Source organism: Pantherophis guttatus, chromosome 13 (genome assembly GCF_059756535.1).
Source record: "Pantherophis guttatus breed Tessera chromosome 13, ASM5975653v1, whole genome shotgun sequence".
Taxonomy (NCBI): Eukaryota; Metazoa; Chordata; class Lepidosauria; order Squamata; family Colubridae; genus Pantherophis; species Pantherophis guttatus.
Window position 1 is genome coordinate 12,566,929 of NC_142075.1, and position 26,299 is coordinate 12,593,227.

The following is a 26,299-nucleotide window of genomic DNA, read 5'->3' on the forward strand; positions in this document are numbered from 1 at the left end:
ATATACTGAACTTTAAACAAACTATATGGGTCAAGTTTGCAGAATCTTGGCTAAAAATTTGGTTGACTAGTTTATGACTCAGCGTGTTGTATGGACACAAACCACTGGATCGACCTTACTCTAACAGGGGTGATGCCAGCACCTATTTTATTCGATAAAAGTCCCAATTTTATTCATGAGTTCTGTTCTACCACTGAATCAGTGCAATCTGACTGGATTGTTTGGGGAATATTATCGATGTGGTTTTGTCCATTTTTTTTTCCAAATTAAGTATTCGTTTAAACATTAATAAGCTGCCCAGAGTCTGATGGCTTGAAAATCCAGTAAACAAAAATAAATTGAATAAACTCCAGAGCACTTAACTTTGAAATGGAAATGCCCTATTCATTTTGCCTAATTCATTTTATAAAAGCAATCTAAGCTACAGGCCACTATCATAGCTTGTGACTGGATGTGCTTGTAAAATCACCTTGGAGAGCTAATAATTGGAATAGCCAGTTGCAAATGATAACAGGAATTCTGCCTCTTCAAAGACAACCTGAGAATAGAATAAGGGAAGCCACCTCTGTTGAAATGGCAGATCCTTCATCTACAGAGTTAATAATAATGTGTGTATTCTGTTTTCATTTCAATAATTTAATAATACTTTATGATTCTTGATGAACTCATCTTTTCTTTTATGTACACTGAGAGCATATGCACCAAGACAAATTCCTTGTGTGCCCAATTACAGTTGGCCAATAAAAAATTCTATTCTATTCTATTCTATTCTATTCTATTCTATTCTATTCTATTCTATTCTATTCTATTCTATTCTATTCTATTCTATTCTATTCTATTCTATTTTTTAAAAAATTTGATTTATATGCTGCCCTTCTCCGGAGACTCAGGGCAGCTTACAATGCGTTAAGCAATAGCCTTCATCCTTTTGTATATTTATACAAAGTCAGCTTATTGCCCTCACAACTGGGTCCTCAATTTACCTACCTTAGAAAGGATGGAAGGCTGAGTCAACCTTGAGCCTGGCGAGATTCGAACCTGCAGTAATTGCAGGCAGCTGGTCTTAATAACAGGGTGGTATTCTACTCTACTCTACTCTACTCTACTCTACTCTACTCTACTCTACTCTACTCTACTCTACTCTACTCTACTCTACTCTACTCTACTCTACTCTACTCTACTCTACTCTACTCTATTCTATTCTATTCTTTAATGAAGAATAGAGCTGGAAGGGACCTTGGAGGTCTTCTAGTCCAACCCCCTGCTCAAGCATGAGACCTTATACTATTTCAGACAAATGGCTGTCCAGTCTTTTCTTAAAAACCTTCAGTGATGGAGCACCCACAACTTCTCAAGGCAAGCTGTTCCACTGGTTAATTGTTTTCGCTGTTACAAAGTTTCTCCTTAATTCTAGGTTGCTTCTCTCCTTGCTAAGTTTCCATCCATTGCTTCTTGTTCTGTCTTTAGCTGCTTTGGAGAATAGGTTGGCCCCGTCTTTTTTGTGGCAGCCCCTGAGATATTGAAACACTGCTCTCATGTCATCCCTAGTCCTTCTTTTCATTAAACTCGACATACCCAATTCCTGCAACTGTTCTTCATATGTTTCAGTCTCCAGGCCCTTCATCGTCTTAGCTGCTCTTCTCTGCACTCTTTCCAAAGTCTCAACATCTTCTTTATAAGGTGGTGACCAAATCTGAATTTCCAACTTGTCTATGCGATATTTGTATACAGGTAGTCCTCAACCTATGACCACAACCAGGGGTAAAATCCAGCAGGTTCTAACAGGTTCTGGAGAACCGGTAGCGGAAATTTTGAGTAGTTCAGAGAACCGGTAGCGGAAATTTTGAGTAGTTCAGAGAACCGGCAAATACCACCTCCGGCTGGTTCCAGAGTGGGGTGGGAATGGAGATTTTGCAATATCCTTCCCCCAGGAGTGGGGAGGGAATGGAGATTTTGCAGTATCCTTCCCCTGCCACGCCCACAGAACCGGTAGGAAATTTTTTGAATTTCACGCCTGATCACAACTGAGCACAAAATTCTAGCTGCTAAGCAAGGCAACTGTTAACTGAGCTTTGCCCGATTGTATGATTTTTTTGGCACAATTGGTAAGTGAATCTGCAGTTGTTAAGTTAGTCACATGGTTCTTAAGTGAATCTGGCTTCCCCATTGATTTTACTTTTTGGAAGTTTGCAAAAGGGGATCCCATGGCCCTGGGACACTGCAACTGTCATAAAGATGAGCCAGTTGCATCCGAATTTTGATCATGTGAGCATTGGGATGGCTGCAACGGTTGTAAGTGTGAAAAGTGGTCATATGTCATCTGTGTTTCAAATGGCCACTAAACGAATGGTTGTAAATCAAGCACTAGCTGTTTTGTTCCTACCACAAAAACTGTATGCTGAACACAATCAAGTCATATAATTAGTCATTTATCACTACAGAAAAGATCTGTCTTCTAACATTTCACTTCCCAGAGGGATGGGATCTGGAACTCTTAATAAGGCGATTCCAGAGGTGGGCTTCAGCAGGTTCTGACCAGTTCTGGAGAACCGGTAGCAGAAATTTTGAGTAGTTCGGACAACTGGTAGTAAAAATTCTGACTGGCCCCGCCCCCATCTATTCTCCATTGTGGGTGGAGACAGCAGCCAGGATGGGTGTGGTCATCTGTTAGGCCGATAGACTGAGCCCATCAAATTTGCTAAGTCCCGCCCTTGTTACCGGGCAAACCCAGCTTTTGGCTCAGTCTGTCAGCCTAGACAGGCGTGTGGGACTGATCCTCTTGATCAATTTCTCCTTTCCTGACTGCTTTCTCAGCTTTTCCTAACTACCTTTCTGGTTTGACTTGGACTGTTTATTGGATATTCTTTGGACTTCGATTTCAACTTGGCAGTAAGCAATTCCCTCAGTAACTGGCTTTGCTGACTACTTGGGGGGGGGAGACTCCTCTGCGCCCCTTCCCTTGCGTTGGGGGGACCCCTGGGAGCATTGTGGAGTGATTGCGCTCCCCTTTTACCGCCACAGCTGGCCGTTTCGGGGCTTAGGGGCATTCCTAGGGTCTGTGGAGCTTCGCGCCCCCTTTTCAAACCTCCCGGCGGCCATTTTGGTTTTTAAAAAAGCTCCGTTTTTTTTTTTTTTTTTTTTTTCCTGTTCGCCGTTTGCCTCATTGTCAGCACTTTCGGCTGCTTCGTGGAGTTTAACTCTCCCAACGGCGTTGAGGGAAGCTCACAGACCTTCCCTGTGACCACTGCTGCCCTTAGTGGCCGATCCTACAGCGCAGTCCCTCCTAACGGCGCAAATCAGCTGGTGGAGCCCATCGGCTTAGGCGCCTCTCCCCACAGCGCTGCTCGAGCGGCTGGAAAGGTTTTTTGGCGCGAAAGTTGGTTGAGGTCCTAAACGGAGCTGCGCGCCATTCCCTGCGGCATAGGGGCCCTTACTGACCTAAGGGGGGTATTCCTTGCTGGTGGAGCTTTGCGCCCCCCCCCTCTCCCTTCTAATCCTCCATTTGGTTTCTGGACTGCTTGTGCCTGGGCTAAGGGAACTCTCTTGCGTGGGGTCTCGCGCCCCCCCTCCCCCCCCGCCTGCCTTGTTCCTCCATTATATGTGGAGTGTCTGCGCTCCCTTTTGTGATAACGGGTGCTGAGCCTCATTCACTGTTGGTGCCACCTTGTGCCTAGTTGGGGTCAACTACTGACAGTTTTTTCCTCACTGTCATCATGCCTAAAGCTTCCCATAAATCCAAGCACTGTCACAAGGCCAGGAGCTCTGATAGTCATCATCATCATCATGGAGGCTCTCCTGCTACTAAAGAAGTCCCCTCTGGATCTTCTTCCAGACTAGGCCCTTCTGGCCTTTCTCAGCCGATCAGCAAGACACCCTCTCAATTGCTGCCTTCCCGTGCGGAGGCTCGCAGGGACAGGGTCCTGAAGAAAATTTGCGCCAAGGCCAGCGGCGCTCAGTCAATGGGCAAGGAGGCTCCTTCGACCTCAACCCAACCCCCTATGGACGCTGATTCCGCATCTCAAGGGGATCGTCTTTCCCTTCAGGACTGTCCTGCAGTTACTGCAGCGACGGATCTGTGGGGCTCGGCTGCACCTACGACCTCTGTTCCTCCTCCGGAAACATCCCCAGTTCAACCTGCTAGTGAGGCCGTTCCAACGGGGACACAACATCACACCTTCCCATCCACGGAACAGATACAACAGATGATCGCCGCAGCAGTCCAACAGTCGTTGGCCTCACATTTTCAGTCCGCCGGCAGACCGGCTTCGGTGCGTTCCGTAGTCTCCCATTCTCGAGGGGATGGGGATCTGGATGATGCTTTGTCCATCGACGCCCCTGACTCACCCGTGTCTTCTATGGCCAGCAGATCTCCCTCGCATGCGGCTGATGACCCTCATGACCTGGAGCTCTCGGAGGATGATGACCTGCCTCCTGAACAACCCGCCTTTACGGGTATTTTTCCCCAGGCCTTGTTCAAATCCCTGCTGCATAAGGCCATTGCTACGGCGCAGCTTAGCTCCCCTTCGCCGCTACCGGCTTCGGATTCTACATCTAGGGGGCATTTAAGCCCTCTCTTCGCCGAACCAGCTAGGACCGTGGATACCATTTCTACTCCTCCTTTGTTTCTCGATGTTATCAAGAAGCAATGGTCTTCACCGGGCTCTGCTCCAACGCCTACGGCTGCGGATCGACGAAACTTCAGTATCGCTCCGGATCTAGATTCTCTTCTTCAGGTCCCGTCTGTGGACGCTCCCGTGGCGGCCCTCTTACCTCACTCAGCGGTTCCCGGTGACCCCGAGGAAGGCCTTCGTCCGGAGGAGCGCCGGGCAGAACACGTACTTCAACGAGCTCACCAAGGTGCTTCATGGGCCATCCGAGCAGCTTCTACGGCCTCCTTTTTTAATCGGACGACTCTCTTATGGCTTCAACATTTACAAGACTCGTTACCTATGGAGGACGTGCGAATACGACAGGATTTACACAAGATTATTGCTGCCACACAGTTTTCGGCAGACGCTACTTTGAACGCCGCTCGTTTTGCGGCCAAGTCTCTAGCGTCTTCGGTTACTGCACGTCGATTAGTTTGGTTGCGCCATTGGCAGGCCGACGCCAGGCATAAATGGCGCCTGGCGTCTGTTCCTTTCGCGGGTTCCAAGCTTTTCGGGGATTCTTTGGACCCCTTCCTTTCCGAGACAAAGGACAAGAAGAAATTCCTGCCGGTTGTCTTTCGCAGGGGGGATTCCAGGTTCCGCCCTTACACTCCTCGCCCCCAATCTCGCCCGTATGACGGCTCTTCTTTCTCCCCTTCCCTTCCTAGGTCACAGGGGAATTTCCAACCTAGACAACGGGGCGGTCAAGACAGACCTTCCAGAGGTAGGACCTTTGCGACCAAACGGCCCTTTCGAGGGGGAGGAGGTCGTTTCTCCGGTCGCCGTCGCTAAGTGCATCCCGGACCCTCCCATAGGGGGCAGATTGGCTCTCTTCGCCCCTGTTTGGGAGGGCTCCACATCGGATAAATGGGTCCTGGCCACCTTAAGATCTGGGTTGGCCATTGAATTCCTTTCCCCTCCTCCGAGGTCCTTTGTACGCTGTCCGCTTTCTAATGACTTCCAGAAACGATCCCTTATGGATTCGGCGGTTAAGCACCTTCTTTCTATCAGGGCTATTCAGCCGGTGCCCGTGAGTGAATGCGGCACGGGATTTTACTCCCGTGTCTTCCTCGTTCCCAAGTCCTCGGGGGGGTGGAGACCCATTCTGGACCTTAAGCGTCTCAACCGGTATGTCTTATACCGGAAGTTTAAAATGCACTCCCTAAAATCTATCCTAGACGGTGTCAGGAGGGGCGATCTCCTCTCTTCTATAGACCTCACTGAGGCCTACCTCCACATCCCCATCCGTCCCTCCCACAGGAAGTTTTTTCGGTTCTGTTACGGGGGGCGCCATTTTCAGTATCGGGCCATGCCCTTTGGCCTTTCCTCGGCTCCCCGTACCTTTACCAAGGTACTAGCTGCCCTGGCAGCTTCCCTTAGGGCTAAGTCTATTCGTCTGCAATGCTATCTAGACGATATTCTGATTTTGTCTTCTACTCCCCAACAAGCTGCCTCCGATCTCCAATTCACCCTCCATGCCCTCGCTGCCCATGGGTTTTCAGTTAATTTGGAGAAAAGCCAGTTAGTTCCTTCTACTAATCTGGTTCACTTGGGGGCCCTGATAGATTCCGTTGAGGGGAGAGTTTTCCTTTCGCGCGAAAGACAGGAGAGTTTAAGATCCCTTGTCTCCAGAGTTGAACGAGCTGCATCCTCCTCTCCCTTGATTCTGTCACAACTCCTGGGCAAGATGATTTCGGCCATTTCAATAGTTCCTTGGGCCCAGTTGCACTCGAGGGAACTTCAGTGGTTCCTGTTGCCTCTGCAGAAAGCGGGTAGAGGTACCTCTCCCGTGAAGGTTTCTGTCCCTAGGAAGGTAATTAGGTCCTTACGGTGGTGGCGGTCTCCGGCACTTTCTCGAGGTTGTTTTTTCTTTGATCCGCAGAGATTGGTGGTGACAACGGACGCCAGTCTCCAGGGCTGGGGTGCTCATTGTCGGGGCCACCTGGCTCAAGGTGTCTGGACTGCCGTCGAATCCCATCGCTCCATCAACTGGTTGGAACTACGTGCGGTCTACCTGGCACTTCGGGCCTTTCATCATCTTGTCTCCAACTCCCACGTTCTGGTCCTCACGGACAATATCACCGCAAAGGCCCATGTCAACCGTCAGGGAGGCACTCGGTCTCTCTCTCTGATGTCGGAAGCATTACGGTTGGGTCTCTGGTCGGAAATCCATCTGGCTTCGTTGCGGGCAGAACACATCTCCGGTGTCACCAATCTGCAAGCCGACTGGCTCAGCCGTCAGCGGCTGGACCATGCGGAGTGGCGTCTCAGTCCTCGGCTCTTCCATCAGATCACGATGCATTTCGGGATGCCGGTGATCGACCTTTTTGCCTCGTCGGTCAATGCTCAGCTACCGCGGTTCATCTCACGATTCCCGTCGGCTCAGGCAGAGGCCGTCGATGCTCTCCGCTGCCCGTGGCCCCCAGGGCTCCTATACGCCTTTCCTCCAGTTTCTCTGCTTCCCCGGGTAGTTCGCAAGTTGTTGATGGAACAGGCGGAGGTCATTCTGGTGGCTCCACATTGGCCACGCAGACCTTGGTTTGCGGACCTCGTGTCTTTGTCGATAGACCAACCTTGGCAACTGCCTCAACCGCAGGACGCTCTAACCCAAGGGACCTTAACGCACCCAGACCTGCAGTGGCTCCGTCTGACCGCTTGGCGATTGAGCGGCAGGCGCTTGGGAAGGTCAACGTTCCTGCAGACGTGATTTCCATTATTCAAGCGTCGCGAAGGCCGTCCACGGACCGGATTTATTCGGCCACTTGGAAGTCATTCTGTGCCTGGTGTGATCAGGCAGGGGTTTGCCCTCTCCAGGCTTCCATCGTAAATATTCTTGTCTTCTTAACAGAAGGTCTTCACAAAGGACTGTCCCCCAACACATTGCGGAGACAAGTGGCGGCAATTTCATCGGTCCTTACTGTTGGGTCTTTATCGTCTTTGTCACAACACCCTTTAATCCGCCGATTTCTGCGAGGGGCTACAAACCTTTCCCCTCCTGTGTTGCACAGATATCCAACTTGGGACCTTTCGGTCGTTCTAAATTCCCTTACGTCAGCTCCATACGAGCCTTTACGCACGACGAGCCTTCGCCTTTTGACGTGCAAAGTCGCCTTTTTGGTTGCAATCACCTCAGCCCGACGCATTTCTGAATTAGCCGCTCTTTCAATTCGGGAGGACCTGTGTGTGTTCCATGCCGACCGTGTGGTTCTCCGCTTGGACCCAACCTTTGTACCCAAAGTGAATACCACCTTCCATCGTATGCAGGAACTTATCCTGCCCAACTTTTGTCCTCATCCAAACCACGGACTTGAACGAAGGTGGCACTCTTTGGATGTCCGACGGGCCCTACGGATCTATATTAAGCGGACGGCGGATTTCCGAAAAGCGGAGGCCCTATTTGTCTCTTTCTTACCAGTGTCCTTGGGTTCCAAGGTGTCTTCATCGACCATTGGCCGGTGGATCCGGCAGACGATATCCAAAGCATACGAGTTACGATCTCTCCCGAGACCATCTCGAGTGACGGCACATTCTACCCGCAGCGCTGCGACATCGGCAGCCTGGGCTACTCAGGCCTCATTGCTCGAAATATGCAGAGCGGCTACATGGACATCGCCTTCTCCATTCATTCAACACTATAAGATTGACAAATTTGCTTCAGCAGATGCCGCCTTTGGTCGTAGAGTATTACAACGAGTTGTCTCTGGGGGGGGTACTTCGGACCAGACTGGTCCCACCCAACTGTAGGGACGTGGATCTTTGGCATGTCCCATCCTGGCTGCTGTCTCCACCCACAATGGAGAAGGGGCGTTGGTCTTACCTGAGACGCACCTTCTCGTTGGGTGGAGACAGCAGCCAGACCCTCCCTCTCTTTCGCCAGTCTGGCCCCCTTTTGGGTTTCTTACCTGTCTCCTTTTTCTCTACCATGTTCTTGGTGTCCCACACGCCGAGCCTGTCTTCTTGTCCTCGCCAAAAGCTGGGTTTGCCCGGTAACAAGGGCGGGACTTAGCAAATTTGATGGGCTCAGTCTATCGGCCTAACAGATGACCACACCCATCCTGGCTGCTGTCTCCACCCAACGAGAAGGTGCGTCTCAGGTAAGACCAACGCCCCTTCTCTGCCTCCCAAGTCCCAGCTGATCAGGAGGAAATGGGGATTTTGCAGTAACCTTCCCCTGGATTGGGGAGGGAATGGAAATTTTACAGTATCCTTCCCCTGCCACGCCCACCAAGCCATGCCCACCAAGCCACGCCCACCAAGCCACGCCCACCAAGTCATGCCACACACACCAAGCCACACCCACCGAACCGGTAGTAAAAAAATTTGAAACCCACCACTGGGCAATTCCTTATATATCCAGCCATCCTGCTGTATAGGTAATAACCAGCACAGTCAGTCTGGTTTTATTGGTACAGTAGTGGCCAAAATTGTGGAAACCTTTTGGGAAAAGTGTATTTTCTAAAACTAGCTAATAACACCACTTTATTTTTGGAGTAGTACCATAAAAAATTATATATCAATGGAAAGATCATTTAATCAAGAATGTAATGCCATAACTTTTATGAAGGATTTGCTATTAGAATAGCAGTTACAGTATAAAGAAGAAAAGTGAAACACATAGAAAAAATGAGATATACAAAAAGGATCACCATGTCAATTAATCCTTAGCTGGGTAACCTTTAGCATGAATTACGGCCTTACAACATCTTCCCATGGAGTGAACCAAGTCTTTTAGTTCTGCTGCTGTTATCATGTGAAACTGAGATTGAATGATGGCTTCTATTAACTGGGTTTTATTGCTGCGTCGCTTCTGACTAGCAAGTTTCTTTAGTCGGCTCCATAGATTTTCAATTGGGTGAAGGTCTGGGCTATTCCCAGGCCATTCCAGCAGTGGAATAGGATTATCTTGAAACTCAAAAGAAAAAGTGGTGTTATTAGCCATGTAACCTCAAAAACTACACATTTCCCAAAAGGTTTCCACATTGTACCACTACTGTAGCTTCAAAGAGATTTTTTAACCTTTTCTAGCTCCAGTGCATGAAAGGACCTAGTATGATCTTGACGGAAAGGTGTTTGGGTTGGTATTTCAGGTTGCAAAACTCTCATCACCAGTAAAAAAAAAAAAACTGTCTAGTGAACTACCACCCTGCTCTCCTGAATGTCAAGAGCAGAGTCCCAAACTCAGTTGATATCTAAGCAGAATGCTACTCAGCTAAGAAGTGGAAATTATTCTTTGCAAGGATAATAATTAGGCCATCCTGATGAATAACAATCCCTGAGCCTTGAGTAGGATTCTGAAAAGTTCGGCTAAAAAGGCTTCAGCTTGAATTGCTCATTTCTGGAACGGTCTTCCGTTTGGCAGGAGTAGCCCAACATCAATTATTTTGTGGCTGGATGTTGGGTTTTAATTTTTGTTAATCCGGTACAATTCAACATTGTTGGCAGCTGGAGATTCTCAGAGTAAGAAAGCGATGAACGAAACCATGCAGTTATGAATTAGCAATGGAGGGAAACCAAAGACCAGAATTTCATAACTCTGGGACTCAGAGGGGAGGTATGGGGGAAAGGAGTGCAGAAGAAATAAGACATTCTGGAATTGGCCCTCCCTTCCCAATTATTAACAGCTGTCGGTAACAGCCACCATTCTTGAATTCTGATATTTAGTCCTCCCCGTGTCATTTCACATCTTTGGGAGGCTTCGCGAAGCTCTGTCTGCCAAGGGGAACTTGACATTTTGTCCCAAGCAAACTCATTCCAAACTCTAAATATTCCTCTTAAACATTTATCCCTTTGGCATTGTAGAACTGATGATGGCTTTGTAACAGAGCAATAAAGAGACTTGGAGAGTGATCTTAATGGGAACGTTCTGCTTTTCAAGAGTCTGCTGTGGCTGGAGTGAACAGCCTTGCAAACTGGGAAATAATCCTACCATTTTAAAACTAAAAACTACCCAACTGTATTTAAGATTTGGTAGATGGGTGGGTGGGTGGGAGGAAACGGAGATTGTATTTACAAGTAGTCCTTGATTTACCACCACAATTGAACCCAACATTTCTGTTGCTAAGTGAGACGTTTGTTAAGTGAGTTTTGCCCCATTTTACGACCTGTCTTGCCACAGTTGTTAAATGGATCAATGCGGTTGTTAAGTTAGTCACATGGCTGTTAAGTGAATCTGGCTTCCCCATTCACCTTTAGACAGGTAGTTCTCTACTTATGACCACAACTGAACCCAAAATTTCAGTTGCTAAGCAAGAGAGTTGTTAATTGAATTTTACCCCAGTTTAAGACCTTTCTTGCCACCATTGTTAAGTGAATCACTGCGGTTGTTAAGTTAGTAACACAGTTGTTAAGTGAATCTGGCTTCCCCATTGACTTTGCTTGTCAGAAGGTTGCAAAAGGTGTTCGCATGAGGTCAGGACATTAGCAACCATCATAAATAGGACTCAGTGGTCAAGCATCTCAATTTTGATCACCTGACCATGGGGATGCGGCAATGGCTGTAAGTGTGAAAAAACGGTCATAAGTCACTTTTCCCAGTGCTGCTGTAACTTTGAACAGTCACTAAATGTACTGTTGTAAGTCAAGGATTACAGGTAATTTCTAAGATGTATGAGATGGCCCAAATCAGGGGTGAAATCCAGCAGGTTCTGACCAGTTCTGGAGAACCAGTAGCAGAAATTTTGAGTAGTTCAGAGAACCGGCAAATACACCTCTGGCTGGCCCCAGAGTGGGGTGGGAATGGTGATTTTGCAGTATCCTTCCCCCAGGAGTGGGGAGGGAATGGGAAATTTGCAGTATCCTTCCCCCAGGAGTGGGGAGGGAATGGGGATTTTGCAATATCCTTCCCCTGGAGTGGGGTGGGAATCAGATGGTTTTCAGCAGGTTCTGAGCAGTTCTGGAGAACCGGTAGTGGAAATTTTGAGTAGTTAGGAGAACCGGTAGTAAAAATTCTAACTGGCCCCGCCCCCATCTATTCTCTGCCTCCCGAGTCCCAGCTGATCAGAAGGAAATGGGGATTTTGCAGTAACCTTCCCCTAGATTGGGGAGGGAATGGAGATTTTACAGTATCCTTCCCCTGCCACGCCCAGCAAGCCATGCCATGGCCACCAAGCCACACCCACAGAACCGGTAGTAAAAAATTTTGAAACCCACCACTAGTGGGAATGGAAATTTTGCAGTATCCTTTCCCTGCCACGCCCACCAAGCTACGCCCACCAAGCCACACCATGCCCACCAAGCCACGCCCACAGAACCAGTAGTAAAAAAAAATTGGATTTCACCACTGGCCCAAATGTCTTCTTTCTTTCTTTTATTTTATTTAAAAAGCCTGGTGTGCTTATAGCGAGATCAAGGCTTTTAAAAGGGTAGAAATTTTCCAGCACTTTCTAGATTCTAGAATCTAGAATAACCATGTGCTGCTGCATGGTTCCTAGAAGTGCCCCTGGCACTTTTGCAACTTTATTTCTGTTTTTCAACTTTTCTTGGCCTTCTGGTGCTTCGTACGACCCTCAGCCTCTATAAAAGGAATCTAATCTTTCCTTCTCCATCTCATTCTAATTATTGGAAACTAACAAGCAAATGTTGCATAACCATATCATTTTATTATCTATTAATATATATGCCTTGAGATTAGATGCTCTTTTTTTTAAAAAAAAAAAAATCTGCTTTGTTTTGTCGTGCCTGAGTCCACATTGTTTCAGGGGACGTATATTGTTGATTGCTGCACTCCAGTTATATTAACATCAGTGAGTTATTTAAAGCAGCATGCATTGTGTACTTTCTCCTAGATCCCCACTATTAATCGCTTTTAAATAAAACAGCTCCCTATCTGTCTCTCGTTGTAAAATAAGATTGCTCCTAATTTTGTTAAATCCATCTGCACAGGGGTTCGTTGACAAAGAGAGTGATAATGAATACAGTGAGGAATGAATTTTCTCAAATAAACAGCTCTGGAGGGTTTGACTTCCATTACTGCTTTCTAAAATGGAGGCATCAAAGGAACAGAGAATAGAAAGAGAAGAATCCAGAACTGATTTGGCTCTGACGCTGTTTGTAGTAGGGAGTTTCTATGATGATTTAGGCCAGTGTTTCTCAACCTTGGTAGCTTGAAGATGGGTGGACTTCAACTCCCAGAATCCCCCAGCCAGCGCTGCTGGCTGAGGGATTCTGGGAGTTGAAGTTCACCCATCTTCAAGCTTCCAAGTTTGAGAAACACTGATTTAGGCTTTTCTTCTTCTTCTTCTTTGACTCCAGCCAGCGGTGTTCCTTGAGTGGCGATGATTTGAACAGGCAATGGTTGAACCCCAGCCCTGTGTACCACCCCACCATTTACCACAGCAAAGGTCTCCTTTATTACCTCAAGAGCCAAGGCCGAGTTCCAGTGGTGAGTCATTATTTATTTATTTATTTTTATTTATTTGGGGCATTTATACTGAGTTGCACATGGCAGAATATAAAACCCCGTATCAAAATGATAAAACTAATAAAAGAAGTCATCTAATAAATGAATATTCTAATTGGCAAGAGATGGTCCCTCAGATTATCATTTTTTACTTTTGTTTTTGAGACAATCAAAATGGCGGCTCATGCAGTGAAAGCTCCACTCTGTTGCTTATACATGTTAAAAAAGGTGGAGTTTCAGTCAGGATTTGGGGCTGCCTCGGTTTTCTTGTCTCCTTCCCTGAAGACACCTCTATTTTCCTTGTTTTGAGCTTTCCTCCCTGTTAAGTGCTGAATGCCCATTTAGCTTTATATTATTATGGGTTTTGCTTAGCTTTAGTTTTGAGTGTGTGATATGCAATCTTGCCAGTGGATAAACCACGTTTTGTTTTAAAGCGGTAAATAATAATTTGAAACCATGGCTTTGAGGATAACTAACTGCAGCTGTGGCTTATTTCTGATATGCTAATTAGGACGTGGAATTTGCAATTTCCTGGCTTATTCTTGGTTTGTTTGTTTGTTTGTTTTATTCCTCCCTAAACCTCTGCCAACCTGCCAAGGAAGAGCAGATAAAAGAGCTGGAAAACAAGGCAGGGATTGGCCAAACATATTATTATTATTATTATTGTCTGCAAGAATAGCTTTGATTTGTTTCAGAGTTTTTCAAGCAACTGTGGTTAGTGTAAGTAACCATGACTATAATTCTAGCCTACTGTAAAATACATCCTGTTTGTTAATACGTTCACTTCTTTACAAGCAATTTATGTAATGTAATATATTTAATGTGCTCTTTTGTGATTTTTTTTTTTTGTACTTTGTATCCATGGCTTTTTTTTTTAAGTTCTGGACTACATTACAACACTGAGGAAATATCTTATTTCAGCTTATAACTGCAATCAAGTTCTTTGGGTCTTGTTTTCTTAGAAATGCTTATTAGGGTGTTGCAAAATTATTCCAACCTCTTGGAGAGGATAATAATTTTTCAGAGAGAAAAAAAAATTGTTTGCTGAACATCAGGCTCCATTTACCGAGGAAAATACTATAAACTGCTAGCCCAGAATGCCCACGAATAAGCGCAATCTTGAAAGCTGTATTCAGGGGAACTGAAAAGTAGCAAATGCTCAACAAACATCCATACCAAATGAAGTCTTTGCTACCTAGAATCCAGAATGACCTAGAGATTTGTGTATTTTTCTCCCCATGGGTCTGTACTAGCTATCAGCAAATTTTGCTTTAGACTTGCTTATTGATCCTTCTGTTTCACTCTTTCTCAGCCTTCAGAACTTGACAAGCTATAGGAGAACTGGATTTTCCTTGTCTTTGAAGTCTTCATTGATTTTATTTAATACATGTTCAACCTCTTTCTCCCACTCTGCTTTCTCCTTGCTTTGGAAGTACGCTTCCCCCCCCCCAATTTTCCAAGTAAAATTCACCAATATAAATATTGTAGTGAGGTACAGAAATGAAGTTATGAAATCCTTTCAATATGCAGAGGAGGAGGAACCAAAAACAAGCTGTACCATATTTTTTTTAAAAAAATGGTTAAATTAAACTATGACTTAGATTAGAATGTGGGTAAAATTCCTTGATTTATTTGGACTCTGATTGGGTGAGTCTACCAACATGATAGAAGCATAATATTGTGTTGTTAGCTGAAGTTTGAATCTGTAACTCCTGAAAAAGCGGGCAGGTTGTCAGTTTTGCTAACCCAATTGCCTGTTTATTAGATCCATGTTGTTATTGTTGTTAGTTGTAAAGTCATGTCCAATCCATCGCGACCCCATGGGCAACGTTCCTCCAGGCCTTCCTTGTCCTCTACCATCCTGTGGAGTCCATTTAAGCTCATGCCGACTGCTTCAGTGACTCCATCCAGCCACCTCATTCTCTGTCATCCCCTTCTTCTTTTGCCCTTAATCTTTCTCAGCATTAGGCTCTTCTCCAGTGAGTCCTTCCTTCTCATTAGGAGGCCAAAGGATTTGAGTTTCATCTTCAGGATCTGGCCTTCTAAAGAGCAGTCAGGGTTGATCTCCTCTAGGACTGACCGGTTTGATCGCCTTGCAGTTCAAGGGACTCACAGGAGTCTTCTCTAGCACCAGAGTTCAAAGGCCTCAATTAGATCCATATAATCAATAAATGAATAAGATGAACTTTTTAACTGCTATCATTATTAGATCCATGAAAGATAGGCTTTCTCTGTGGTATAACAGATAGAAAAAAATGTGCCCAATTCAAGGTGGAGGTTTATTAAAGCTGTGCCTCAATTCTGACTATGCTTGAGTAACAATTGTTATAAACTGATTTGGAAGATTCTTGAGGTTTTAGTTGGCACACATGGCACTCATAAGAGAATAGTCTGCCAGTCATATTGAAGTAAAAGTTTTCTTGTCAGTCATGTCTGACTCTAGGGCACTGTGCTCATCTCCACTTCTTGGCTGAGGGAGCCAGCGCTATTTGAAGAAAATACCCATGGTCATGTGGCCAGCATGGCTATACGCGAAACAGAACACACTGACCTTCCCACTGAAGTGGTACCTATTAATCTATTTGCATTTGCATCAGTGATGAAATCCAAATTTTTTTTACTACCAGTTCTGTGGGTGTGGCTTGGTGGGCATGGCAGGGGAAGGATACGGCAAAATCCCCATTCCCTCCCCACTCCTGGGGGAAGGATATTGCAAAATCTCCATTCCTACCCCACTCTGGGGCCAGCCAGAGGTGGTATTTGCTGGTTCTCCCAACTGCTCAAAATTTCCGCTACCGGTTCTCCATAACCTGCTGGATTTCATCCCTGATTTGCATGCTTTTGATCTGCTAGTTGAGCAGGAGCTGGGCAAGTAAGGGGAGCTCACCCTTTTGCATGGAGATAGGCTTGAACCCAGTCTATCTGCTCTCCATCTGACAAGTTCATCATTTTTAAGCACTGACCCATCACAGTTTTTCAAATAGTGACATTTGAATTGTTCAAATTTGGGAAGTATATACACATGTATGTGTTGGAACCTCTTTTGATGTAGTCTTTTGGGTGTGAGATCCTCTTCCCTGTGATGTGATTATCTAGAATTCACAATAATAATGTGACATTGTATGTGAATACTGTCTTAAGATGATGTGTCCAACCACAGTATAAGTTATCAGGTAAGCGATATTCAACCTCTCAGTTTCACAGTGGGAAAACACCGAATCAATTCTACTTTTCTATTAAAAATTATTTAGATGCAGATCACACACCACGTCACATTGGATATTTGGGAAGTGATTTGTGCATCACTGTGGTTTTACTAAATAGTTAATTATTCTCTACTGCACTAATCATTCAGTCAAATACTGCTGGTACTGGAGATGCCCAAATCTCTCTGTTTTAGTTTTCTTCTCTTTATTTTTGCAGATATAGGATTAGTGGATTGGTGATTTTTTTTAAGACACAGAATGTGTATTGCATGTTTGTTTATATTCATTTTCCCAAATATAAATTTTCTCTGAACTTTTGCATAATATTCAGCTTTTTTGCAAAGAATTTTGTCAAATATAAAGAATTATATCTATTTAGTGATAGATAGGAGGCAAATATTTAAATGAGGACATGCCATTTGTATGAGAGTGTGTGTGTGTGCATATACATAATCAGACCTTCATTTAGATAGATAGATAGATAGATAGATAGATAGATAGATAGATAGATAGATAGATAGATAGATAGATAGATGGATGGATGGATGGATGGATGGATGGATGGATGGATGGATGGATGGATGGATGGATAGATAGATAGATAGATAGATAGATAGATAGATAGATAGATAGATAGATAGATAGATATGTGGATGGATGGATAGATGGATGGATAGACAGACAGTGAGAGATAGATGGATGGATGGATGGATGGATGGATGGATGGATGGATGGATGGATAGACAGACAGACAGACAGACAGACAGACAGATAGATAGATAGATGATAGATAGACAGACAGACAGATGAGAGATAGATAGATAGATAGATAGATAGATAGATAGATAGATAGATAGATAGATAGAGCAAGCATTTTTGTTCAGTATTATTATTGCTATGGTTCATTGCATGATCAGCCTGATGTTTAGACTGGCTTTGGCATTTTTATCGACCTTTTGAGTTGTTTCCAAGGGCCTGGGACAGAAAGATATTTGATGGTATTAAATGTATTGTCACAAGATGTTAGCTTTTGCAAGTAAAACTGCCTTTTGCAATTGACAGATGGTGATTTTTGTCAATGCCAATGGTGCGCAAGTGATGCTCCAGATGTTTTGGGATTGCACCCAAGGCACCTGTTATCATTGGCATTAACTTTGTTTTCTTTTGCCACAGTCACATGACTTCTATTACAGATCTTTGTATTTTGTGATGTTCTCTAGTTCTTCTCTTCCGTTGTGCTGTCTCCAAGTGCTGCAATGTCCATTCTCCAGACTTTTTGTCTTTCTTATCCACAGTTATTAAGTCTGGGGTGTTATGTGGCAGGTGCTTTTTAGCTTCTTACTTTTCTAATACTTCATCTAATTTGTGGTCCTGCCTGTTCTTGCTTGTAGGCAAATGGTATTTCTTGCACATCTTCTAATGCACCATTGTTGCCACTTTGTCATGCCATTGTTTGCAGTCAGTCTGTGCGATCTTGCAGCAGCTAATTAGGTGACTCACCGTATCTTCAGTTTCTTTGCACAGGCATTATTTACTGTCTGTTGCTGTTTCTCACTTTCTGGCTTTGTATTCATTTGTTCTTAAGTCTTGGTTTTGTTCAACGAGAATTACTCCCTCAGATTCTTTCTTCAAATTTCCTGCTCTCAACCATCACTATGTCTCATTATCTGCTTTGCCTGCTGTCTTTTTAATGTATTAACCATGTTTTACTTTGCCAATATATTAATAATGTTACAAAAATGTGGAGAAGTATGTATTTTGAGGGATAGTTGCATTTTATTTTAGATATCGTTTGAAGCTGTACAGTAAGATAGATTTCCAAAGAATGTATTATTTTCTTTCCCCTTTGCTAGTTGGAAAACTTAGCAAGCAAGTTCTGGGATCAAGTAAAGCAGTGATGGGGAGTTAAAGGTTAATTACACCTCTGCTTTCTTTACATAGTATTTCCCTTTCCTTCTGGGGATGTAGGTTTAAAGACACCCAATCTGTGTTTGTATCAAAGATTACAAATCCAGGAGGGAAGAGATTGGAAGTTATGGGTATTGACTTCCTATCATAGCAAAACTGGACAATGGATTGTTCTTTAAAAGCCGGGGTCAATATTAGCTCCCTGTGTGAATAAACCCCAGTTTTTCACTGTGATGAGAGTCAATAACTGCTTATAAAGGCAATCTAAATTTGGTGTAGCAAAAGATGTGACTATTCTCTATGCCTGTAATAACAGAAGCTAGGCAGATGGATTAGATTAGGAGGTGACTAGGGGAAAAACAGAAGGGACACGATGGTTCAGTGGCTAAGATGCTGAGCTTGTGTATCGAAAGGTCAGCAGTTCAGCGGTTCAGATCCCTAGTGCCTTCACGGGGTGAGCTCCCATTCCTTGTCCCAGCTTCTGCCAACCTAGCAGTTCGAAAGCACATTAAAAATGCAAGTAGAAAAATAGGGACCACCTTTGGTGGGAAGGTAACAGCGTTCCGTGCATTTTTGGTGTTGAGTCATGCCGGCCACATGACCACGGAGATGTCTTTGGACAGCGCTGGCTCTTCAGCTTTGAAACAGAGATGAGCACAGCCCCCTAGAGTCAGGAACGACTAACACATATGTGCGAGAGGAACCTTTACCTTTACCTTAAGGGGAAAAACACAATAGTTAAGCTGAGAAGGTAAGTCATGTTCTCTTTTTTATGCCATTGAGATTTTTACAGAATGAAATAACAGTGTACAAGAATGTTTTCGCATAATTGCTTGCCTAAGCAATGCTTCAAATTGGTATGTTGTATGCTATGAATGTAAAGAAACGCAAGAGGTATTTAATTGCTTTGCAAACTACAGGTTTTTATCCTTACAAGATGGAGAACAAGGAATGTTTAGAAGCAAAAAAAAAGCCTGTTATTGCTCAGTATGTTATCCCAGAACTGGTCTTTAAAACGTAGATGGGGTACTCTAGTTTTAATCTGGGTTAAGAAGGACTTCATTTTCCTAGGGATTCTGTGAATGGTAAATGAGAATGAGAGTGGGATGCTTGAGTGAATAAAATTAATATGGATCTGTAGTTGAAGTAAACCCACTGTTATCAGGGTAAAACTGTTTTTTTTTTAATCTATGCATAAAGCAGAGCAATATACCCCCCAACTGTATTTAGAAACTACCTAAATTGACTTACCAAGTAGAGCCTCATTTGTAACCCAAATTGTATTGTGCAATGAGCAGGTATGGGAACATATGATGTCATTGTTAGAACCTATAATTATGCACTCATATTACTTCTTCAGTTAGGTGTATACTCAAGCTTTGCTTACAAAACTCAAGGGAGTGTGCAATGTATTCCACTTCTCTAATCATTTCTCTAAATATCCATGAGCCACGGTGGCGCAGTGGTTAGAGTGCAGTACTGCAGGCTACTTCTGCTGACTGCCGGCTGCCTGCAATTTGGCAGTTCAAGTCTCACCAGGCTCAAGGTTGACTCAGCCTTCCCTCCTTCCGAGGTGGGTAAAATGAGGAGCCAGATTGTTGGGGGCAATAGGCTGACTCTGTAAACCACTTAGAGAGGGCTGTAAAGCACTGTAAAACAGTATGTAAGTCTAAGTGCTATTGCAGTGATGTAGAAAATAAAAGGAAAGGAGTCACTGTGGATTTTACTCTGCTATCGTTGCCGATTTTAGGGAGTAGGGCTCATTTCCATTTCAAGGCCATTCAGCCAGCGCTGTCTGAAGACAATTCTGCAGCCGTGTGGCCAGCATGATGTTGCGGAGTGCTGTTTCCTCCCCACTGAAGTGCTACCAATTTATCTACTCACATTTGCCTGCTTTTGAATTGCTAGATGGGCAGGAGCTAGGTGAAGATGGGAGCTTGCCCCATTGTACGATGCTTGGGTCTCAAACCCAACAAGCCAACAAGCCCAGTATCTTAATCACTGAGCAGTCACACTGCCCTTGATGTAGGCTAGACTGAAAATCAAAACCACCTATGTCTTCTACATCTGAATGTTGATTAAAGTGGGTTCTCCTGATCTTAATGTATACCCTAACCCCCCTACCTATTGATGGCTTCTGCTCCTATCCAGACAACTGCACTCAATGGCTTCATTCTTCATATGAGAGGAGGATATGGAAGCAAGATAATACTCTATAAAAACTGATAAATATAGGCCAAGGAAGTGAAGTGCAGTCCCTAACTCTTATTACAAATCAACTATTTTACATAAATCTTAAATCTCTTTTTAAATCTCTTTCATTGTCCAGTTTTGCTGAGATAGAATAGAATAGAGCTGGAAGGGACCTTGGAGGTCTTCTAGTCCAGCCCCCTGCTCAAGCAGGAGAACTTATACCATTTCAGATAAGTCTCTTCTTAAAAACCTCCAGTGATGGAGCGCCCACAATTTCTGAAGACATACTTGGATCAAGGTAGGTTTAACAGACTTAGCAAGATTACAGAGTTGGAAGGGGCCTTCAAGGTCTTATTCTTATACCACTCCAGACAAATGGCTGTCCGGTCCCTTCTTAGAAACTTCCATTGATGGAGCACTCACAACTTCCAGAGGCAAGTTTTTCAACTGATTAGAATAACATAATAAGATATGTTATAAGTTAGGAAGTCAATGCCCATAACTTCCAATCATGATACTTTGCCAATACCCTCCATATTGATTCTCTTTGATTCAAAATGTATTTGCCTAGAGTTGATGTTCAGATATCTCAAAACATTAACCTAATCTTGCGTAGCTTCTTCTCCGGTAATATTACACTACTAACCGGAGCATACAAAACATTTGCTAGACCAATTCTCAAATACAGTTCATCTGTCTGGAACCTGCACTGCATATTGGACATTAATACAATTGAGCGCGTCCAGAAATATTTCACAAGAAGAGTCCTCCATTCCTCTGCTCGTAACAAAACAACTTATGCCACCAGACTTGAAATTCTGGGTTTAGAAAATTTAGAACTACGCCACCTTTGGTATGACCTAAGCATAGCTCATAAAATCATCTGCTACAATGTTCTACCTGTCAACGACTACTTCAGCTTCAACCGCAACAATACACGAGCACACAATAGATACAAACTTAAAGTGAACCGCTCCAAACTTGATTGCAGAAAATATAACTTCAGCAATAGAGTTGTTAATGCCTGGAATGCACTACCAGACTCCGTGGTCTCATCCCAAAACCCCCAAAACTTTAACCTAAGACTGTCTACTGTTGACTTCACCCCATTCCTAAGAGGTCTGTAAGGGGCATGCATAAGAGCACCAGCGTGCCTACCGTCCCTGTCCTAATGTTCCTTTTAATTGTATTCCTTTTATGTATTCAATTCATGCTTATATTTATATATATTATCTAATATGTACAAAACAAAACAAAACAAATAAAATAAAATAATAAAATAAAATAATAAAATAAAATAAAATAAAATAAAATAAAATAAAATAAAATAAAATAAAATTACTTCTTTTGACTCTGGGACATTTTCTTAGCAACTACTCAACCCAGTCCCCTGAGAGTTCAATGTTGGGTTGATCCGTTCTTCTTTTTCCATCCCCAGGTGTTTTGCGATTACCATGGACATTCACAGAGAAAGAATGTCTTTCTATATGGATGCAGCATAAAAGAGACTCTCTGGCAGGCAGGATGTACCGTAGACACGTCCAAGGTGACCGAGGATGTTGGCTATCGGGTAAGGCATGCTTCTCATAGCCTCTTCATCTGCATAGATATTCCCGAATTAAATTGTCTTGATCATCTCTGGCTTAATCTTTCAACCTTTAACATCGAATCGAAGAAAAATCAGATGACGAGCAGCAACAGAGCCTGCAGAATGGTGGGAAAAAGATTTAAAGGAACCCAGGTTTGTTAGAATGCGGAAATATAATATAGGGGTGGGAGGCCAAGAGGTACTAATTGCTTTGAAGAGGCTGTTAGGCCTCCCCCTCCCCAAAATGGATGGAGCCAAGTGGGTGAAAAGGGTAGATCTGTGGCAAAAACTGTATTGATTTTTTTATTTTACATAAACATGTGGAAATATGATCAAATAAATCTGTCTGTCAGAGGAGACTACATTGGTTAATGCACCAGGTTTAGAAGTCAGGAGATTATAAATTCTAGACCTGCCTTAGGCAGACAAAGTCAGATGGATGACCTTGGACCAGTCACTGTATCTTAGCCCTAGGAAGAAAGCAATGGCAAACGACTTCTGAAAAACATTGCCAAGAAAACTGCAGGGACTTGTCCAGGTAGTCTCTGAGCATTAGGCAAGATTGAACGAAAGAAAAAAGAATCTGTGTTAGATATTTAGTCTTACTATTTTTCTATTTTCTAGTTATGATCATGCTTTTTTTATTCTTTGCATTTGTTGTCTTCTCTCTCTCTCTTTCCCCCCCACCCATAAAAGTTACTCCCTTACTAAAATCCCTTCTTACATTAAAATCTAACCAAGTACTACTTTGGGAAATTGGCAAATGCAATTTCTTTTCTTTTTAGGTCTGATGACTTTTTAAAAGTAGTTTTACTCATTTATTTAGCGTATGGCATCTATTGAGGGTCATGCGATCACTGATATACAAATTTAGTTTTAAAAGCTAATACATTGATGAGAGCTGTGATAGCCTAGAGTTGGAACTTTCACCTCACAATCAGGAGGCTATGAGTTCGATTCTAGGTAGCAGCAGATATTTTTCTCTCTGGGCATAATGAGTAATTGTTGGCTGCGAATTCCATGTAGGCATCAGGAAGGGCATCCGGCCAGAAAACGCTTGAGCTCTGTTCAGTCACCCAGGTCATTAAAAGAAAAAAAGAATAGATAGATAGATAGATAGATAGATAGATAGATAGATAGATAGATAGATAGATAGATAGGCAGACAGACAGACAGACAGACAGACAGTCAGTCAGTCAGTCAGACAGACAGATAGACAGACAGACAGACAGACGGATATGTGGACAATGCAATATAGGAGATAAAATATTAAATTAAGATAAAACCATAATAAAATCACCATAATATAGAGCGATAGAATTGCAAATGGAATAGATGTTATAATTCGATATCTGAGGAAGCCAACCATCTCACTGCTTCTGGTATGGCTGCAGTGAGGTCATCCCAGATGCCCTGAAATTTCCGGAAGAAACATTTAAAGAAGTGAAAGAAATGTTTTAGCCTAAAAAGGCAAACAGCAATAAATAAGGTGAATGCGAACCAAATAATAGTGACTGGCCTCAGTCATCAGAAAATGGGTGTTGATTTGGAAAAGGCACGAAAAGGAAAATCACATTTGGTGGAATAGGGAAAGGCTGCTTGAGCTGAGTTTGCCTATTGCATCCCTTATAATGGATTAGCATGAAGGATCTTGAATAAATGCACTTCTCTTGAGAACTGGAGATAGTCTGCAACATTTTTCCCAAATGCCATCACTCTGCTAAACAAATAATTCCCTCAACACTGTCAAACTATTTACTAAGTCTGCACTACTATTAATCTTCTCATCGTTCCCACCACCTATCTCCTTCGACTTATAACTGTATGACTGTAATTTTGTTGCTTGTATCCTTACAATTTATATTGATATTGTTTCCTGATTGCTTATTTGTACCCTATGACTATCATTAAGTGTTGTACCTTATGATTCTTGATGAACATATCTTTTCTTTTATGTATACTGAGAGCATATGCACCAAACACAAATTCCTTGTGTGTCCAATCACACTTGGCCAATAAAAATTCTATTCTATTCTATTCTATTCTATTCTATTCTATTCTATTCTATTCTATTCTATTCTATTCTATTCTATTCTATTCTATTCTATTCTATTCCATTCCATTCCATTCCATTCCATTCTATTGCAACTCCCACTTGCTCAGCTCAGTCTGATAAGCCACATGCCCTGAAAAGCAGAAATGGGCAAATATTAAGCTGGGGAGACTCACGTTGAAAGTGCTATTCAGCCATTGGATGATTTTTGGAAAGTTTTTTTTTTTTATTGTTGTTGTTGTATGACCTGTTTTGTCAGGAAAACTGGAGACTGACTGTTACCTCAGTCCCTTGGAACAACTCAGAAAAGAGAGGCAAGGGCATTGCAAATCCATAAATAGGTTAGCACACTGATGCATTAAAGCTATTTTTCAGGTAACAGTTCTCAGAATTCAAGGGATTTCCTTGTCAATTGGACCAGGAAAATATGGATTGCATATTTCTCTGTGTAGGTGATGTGATAAAGAAGACAAGTAGAGTCTCACTGGCTAAGATTATGTGTCTAGCTCAGCACTGGCATATGACCTGTTTAGAAGGTATTTTCTGTCACAGCGCACAGCTATCACATTCCTGTTCAGCAAAGTTTTAAATCCCCGTTCCCCCCCCCATTTTATTGTTTTTGCAAAAACAAGCAAAACAAACCATCTAAAAGGTAGTAATACTGTAAAATTGAAAAGTAACTCAAGGCAAGACCAGCAGTAAATAATAATAATTAAAAAGCAGAAAAAGAAAGAGAAAAGAAAGAAAGAAAGAAAGAAAGAAAGAAAGAAAGAAAGAAAGAAAGAAAGAAAGAAAGAGATTGATTGATTGATTGAGAGAGTGAGTGAGTGATTGATTGATTGATTGAATTCTCTCTTTGGACACAATGAGTAATTGTCTGCTGCAAACTCCATGTAGGCATCAGGAAGGGCGTCGGGCCAGCAAATGCACAAGCTTCCTTCAGTTGCCCGGATTCCACCCCGATGCAAGGAATTACAGGGTTGTTAAAAGAAAAAAAGAAAAGAGAGAGAGGGAGAGACACACACAGAGAGAGATGTGGACAATACAATATAGGAGATGAAATATTAAATTAAGATAAATCCATACATAATAAAATCATGATAATATGGAGCTATAGAATTGCAAAAAAAAAAAAAGCAGAAAGGATGAATCTAATATTAATTGGAGATATATGTGCTTGAATGATAAAAACTTTTCAAAACATTGGTATTTAATGCTTCTGTCCAAACTTTTGTTAGGAAGAAACATTTTTTAATTAATTCATTGAAAAAAAACAATAAAACAACTCATAAAAAAGATACCCAGTACCCATAATGCAAATTTTTAAAAATATTCTCAGACTTATTCTACACTTGTCAAGAATTTTCTCTTTATTATCTTTTTAACTAATAATGTCATTTATCAGAGAATCCTTTTGTTCTGCATATCCTTACAGCACAATGCATCTTATTTTATGAGTTAATCTTCCATAGATATTACATACCTTATTTAAGTATTTATTTAAGTATAATTAGTATGGTTTTCTGCTGAATCTCTTTAAGCAGCTATTGAAGGTGGTGGCCATTTACTATATTTTGGCACAGAGAGTTCTGCGTATTTGTTATGCAGAGCATGAATGTTAACCTTTTATCTACTGCCTTTTGCAAGGAATTGATCAATTCTTTCCACTGGATGGCTCCAGACTCTAGTAATATGTATAGGAGAGAATACGTCATCCACTCTCATTGTTTCTTATTTCTTGTTGTGGTCTAATCCAATGGTAGGGTCCTAAAAGGGCAGCATTGACTAAACCTGTTCATGGTTCCGGTTGGAAAATGCATTTCTGTTGAATTTGGTAGAATTGGAGAATGCTGGCAATGTCATTCAAAGAATTATTGCTGAGCACATTGTAAGCCGCCCTGAGTCTTCGGAGAAGGGCGGCATATAAATCAAATTAAAAAAAAAAAAAATAAAAAAAAATAAAAAAAAAAAAAAAATTAATGCTTCCTTCAGGAATTTTTGAATCAACAGCTGATGACCCCGGAGCAAATTGCTCTTATCAATAGTCTTGCTATGTAACCTATTTTCTTACACAGGGATGGGGAAGGATACGATCCTTCTGATACTATTGGAATATGCACACTGAAGCTACAAGAAGCATCATATAGGATGCCACAATTGTGATTCCGCAATCTCTGGAAGATTCGTATTCTTGAGTCCATGAACTGTGTTTCACGCCATCGTATAAATGACATCCCTTTGTCCACAATAATGGGCAATGTAGGATTCTCTAAAAGGGGATAGATGGCAAACAATATTCTCCAT

General features: G+C 42.8%; 2 protein-coding genes across 5 annotated transcripts in view; both read left to right on the forward strand.

Moving 5' to 3' along the window:
* Positions 1-26,299, forward strand: part of AGBL1 (AGBL carboxypeptidase 1) — a 701,662-nt gene that overhangs the window by 234,214 nt on the left and 441,149 nt on the right. For all 4 annotated transcript variants that reach the window (XR_009623272.2, XM_087878351.1, XM_034424683.3 and 1 more), the window contains 2 exons: positions 12,900-13,029; positions 21,793-21,924. Coding sequence is in view for 3 of the 4 variants with exons in the window: in XM_087878351.1 (XP_087734477.1) it covers positions 12,900-13,029; positions 21,793-21,924 (262 nt within the window). In the remaining variant the exon portion in view is untranslated. The remainder of the gene's footprint in view (positions 1-12,899; positions 13,030-21,792; positions 21,925-26,299) is intronic.
* LOC148112162 (uncharacterized) lies at positions 3,714-6,533 on the forward strand. The gene has a single exon (XM_087878091.1). The coding sequence runs from the start codon at positions 3,714-3,716 to the stop codon at positions 5,439-5,441; it is 1,728 nt and encodes a 575-aa protein (XP_087734217.1). The 3' UTR covers positions 5,442-6,533.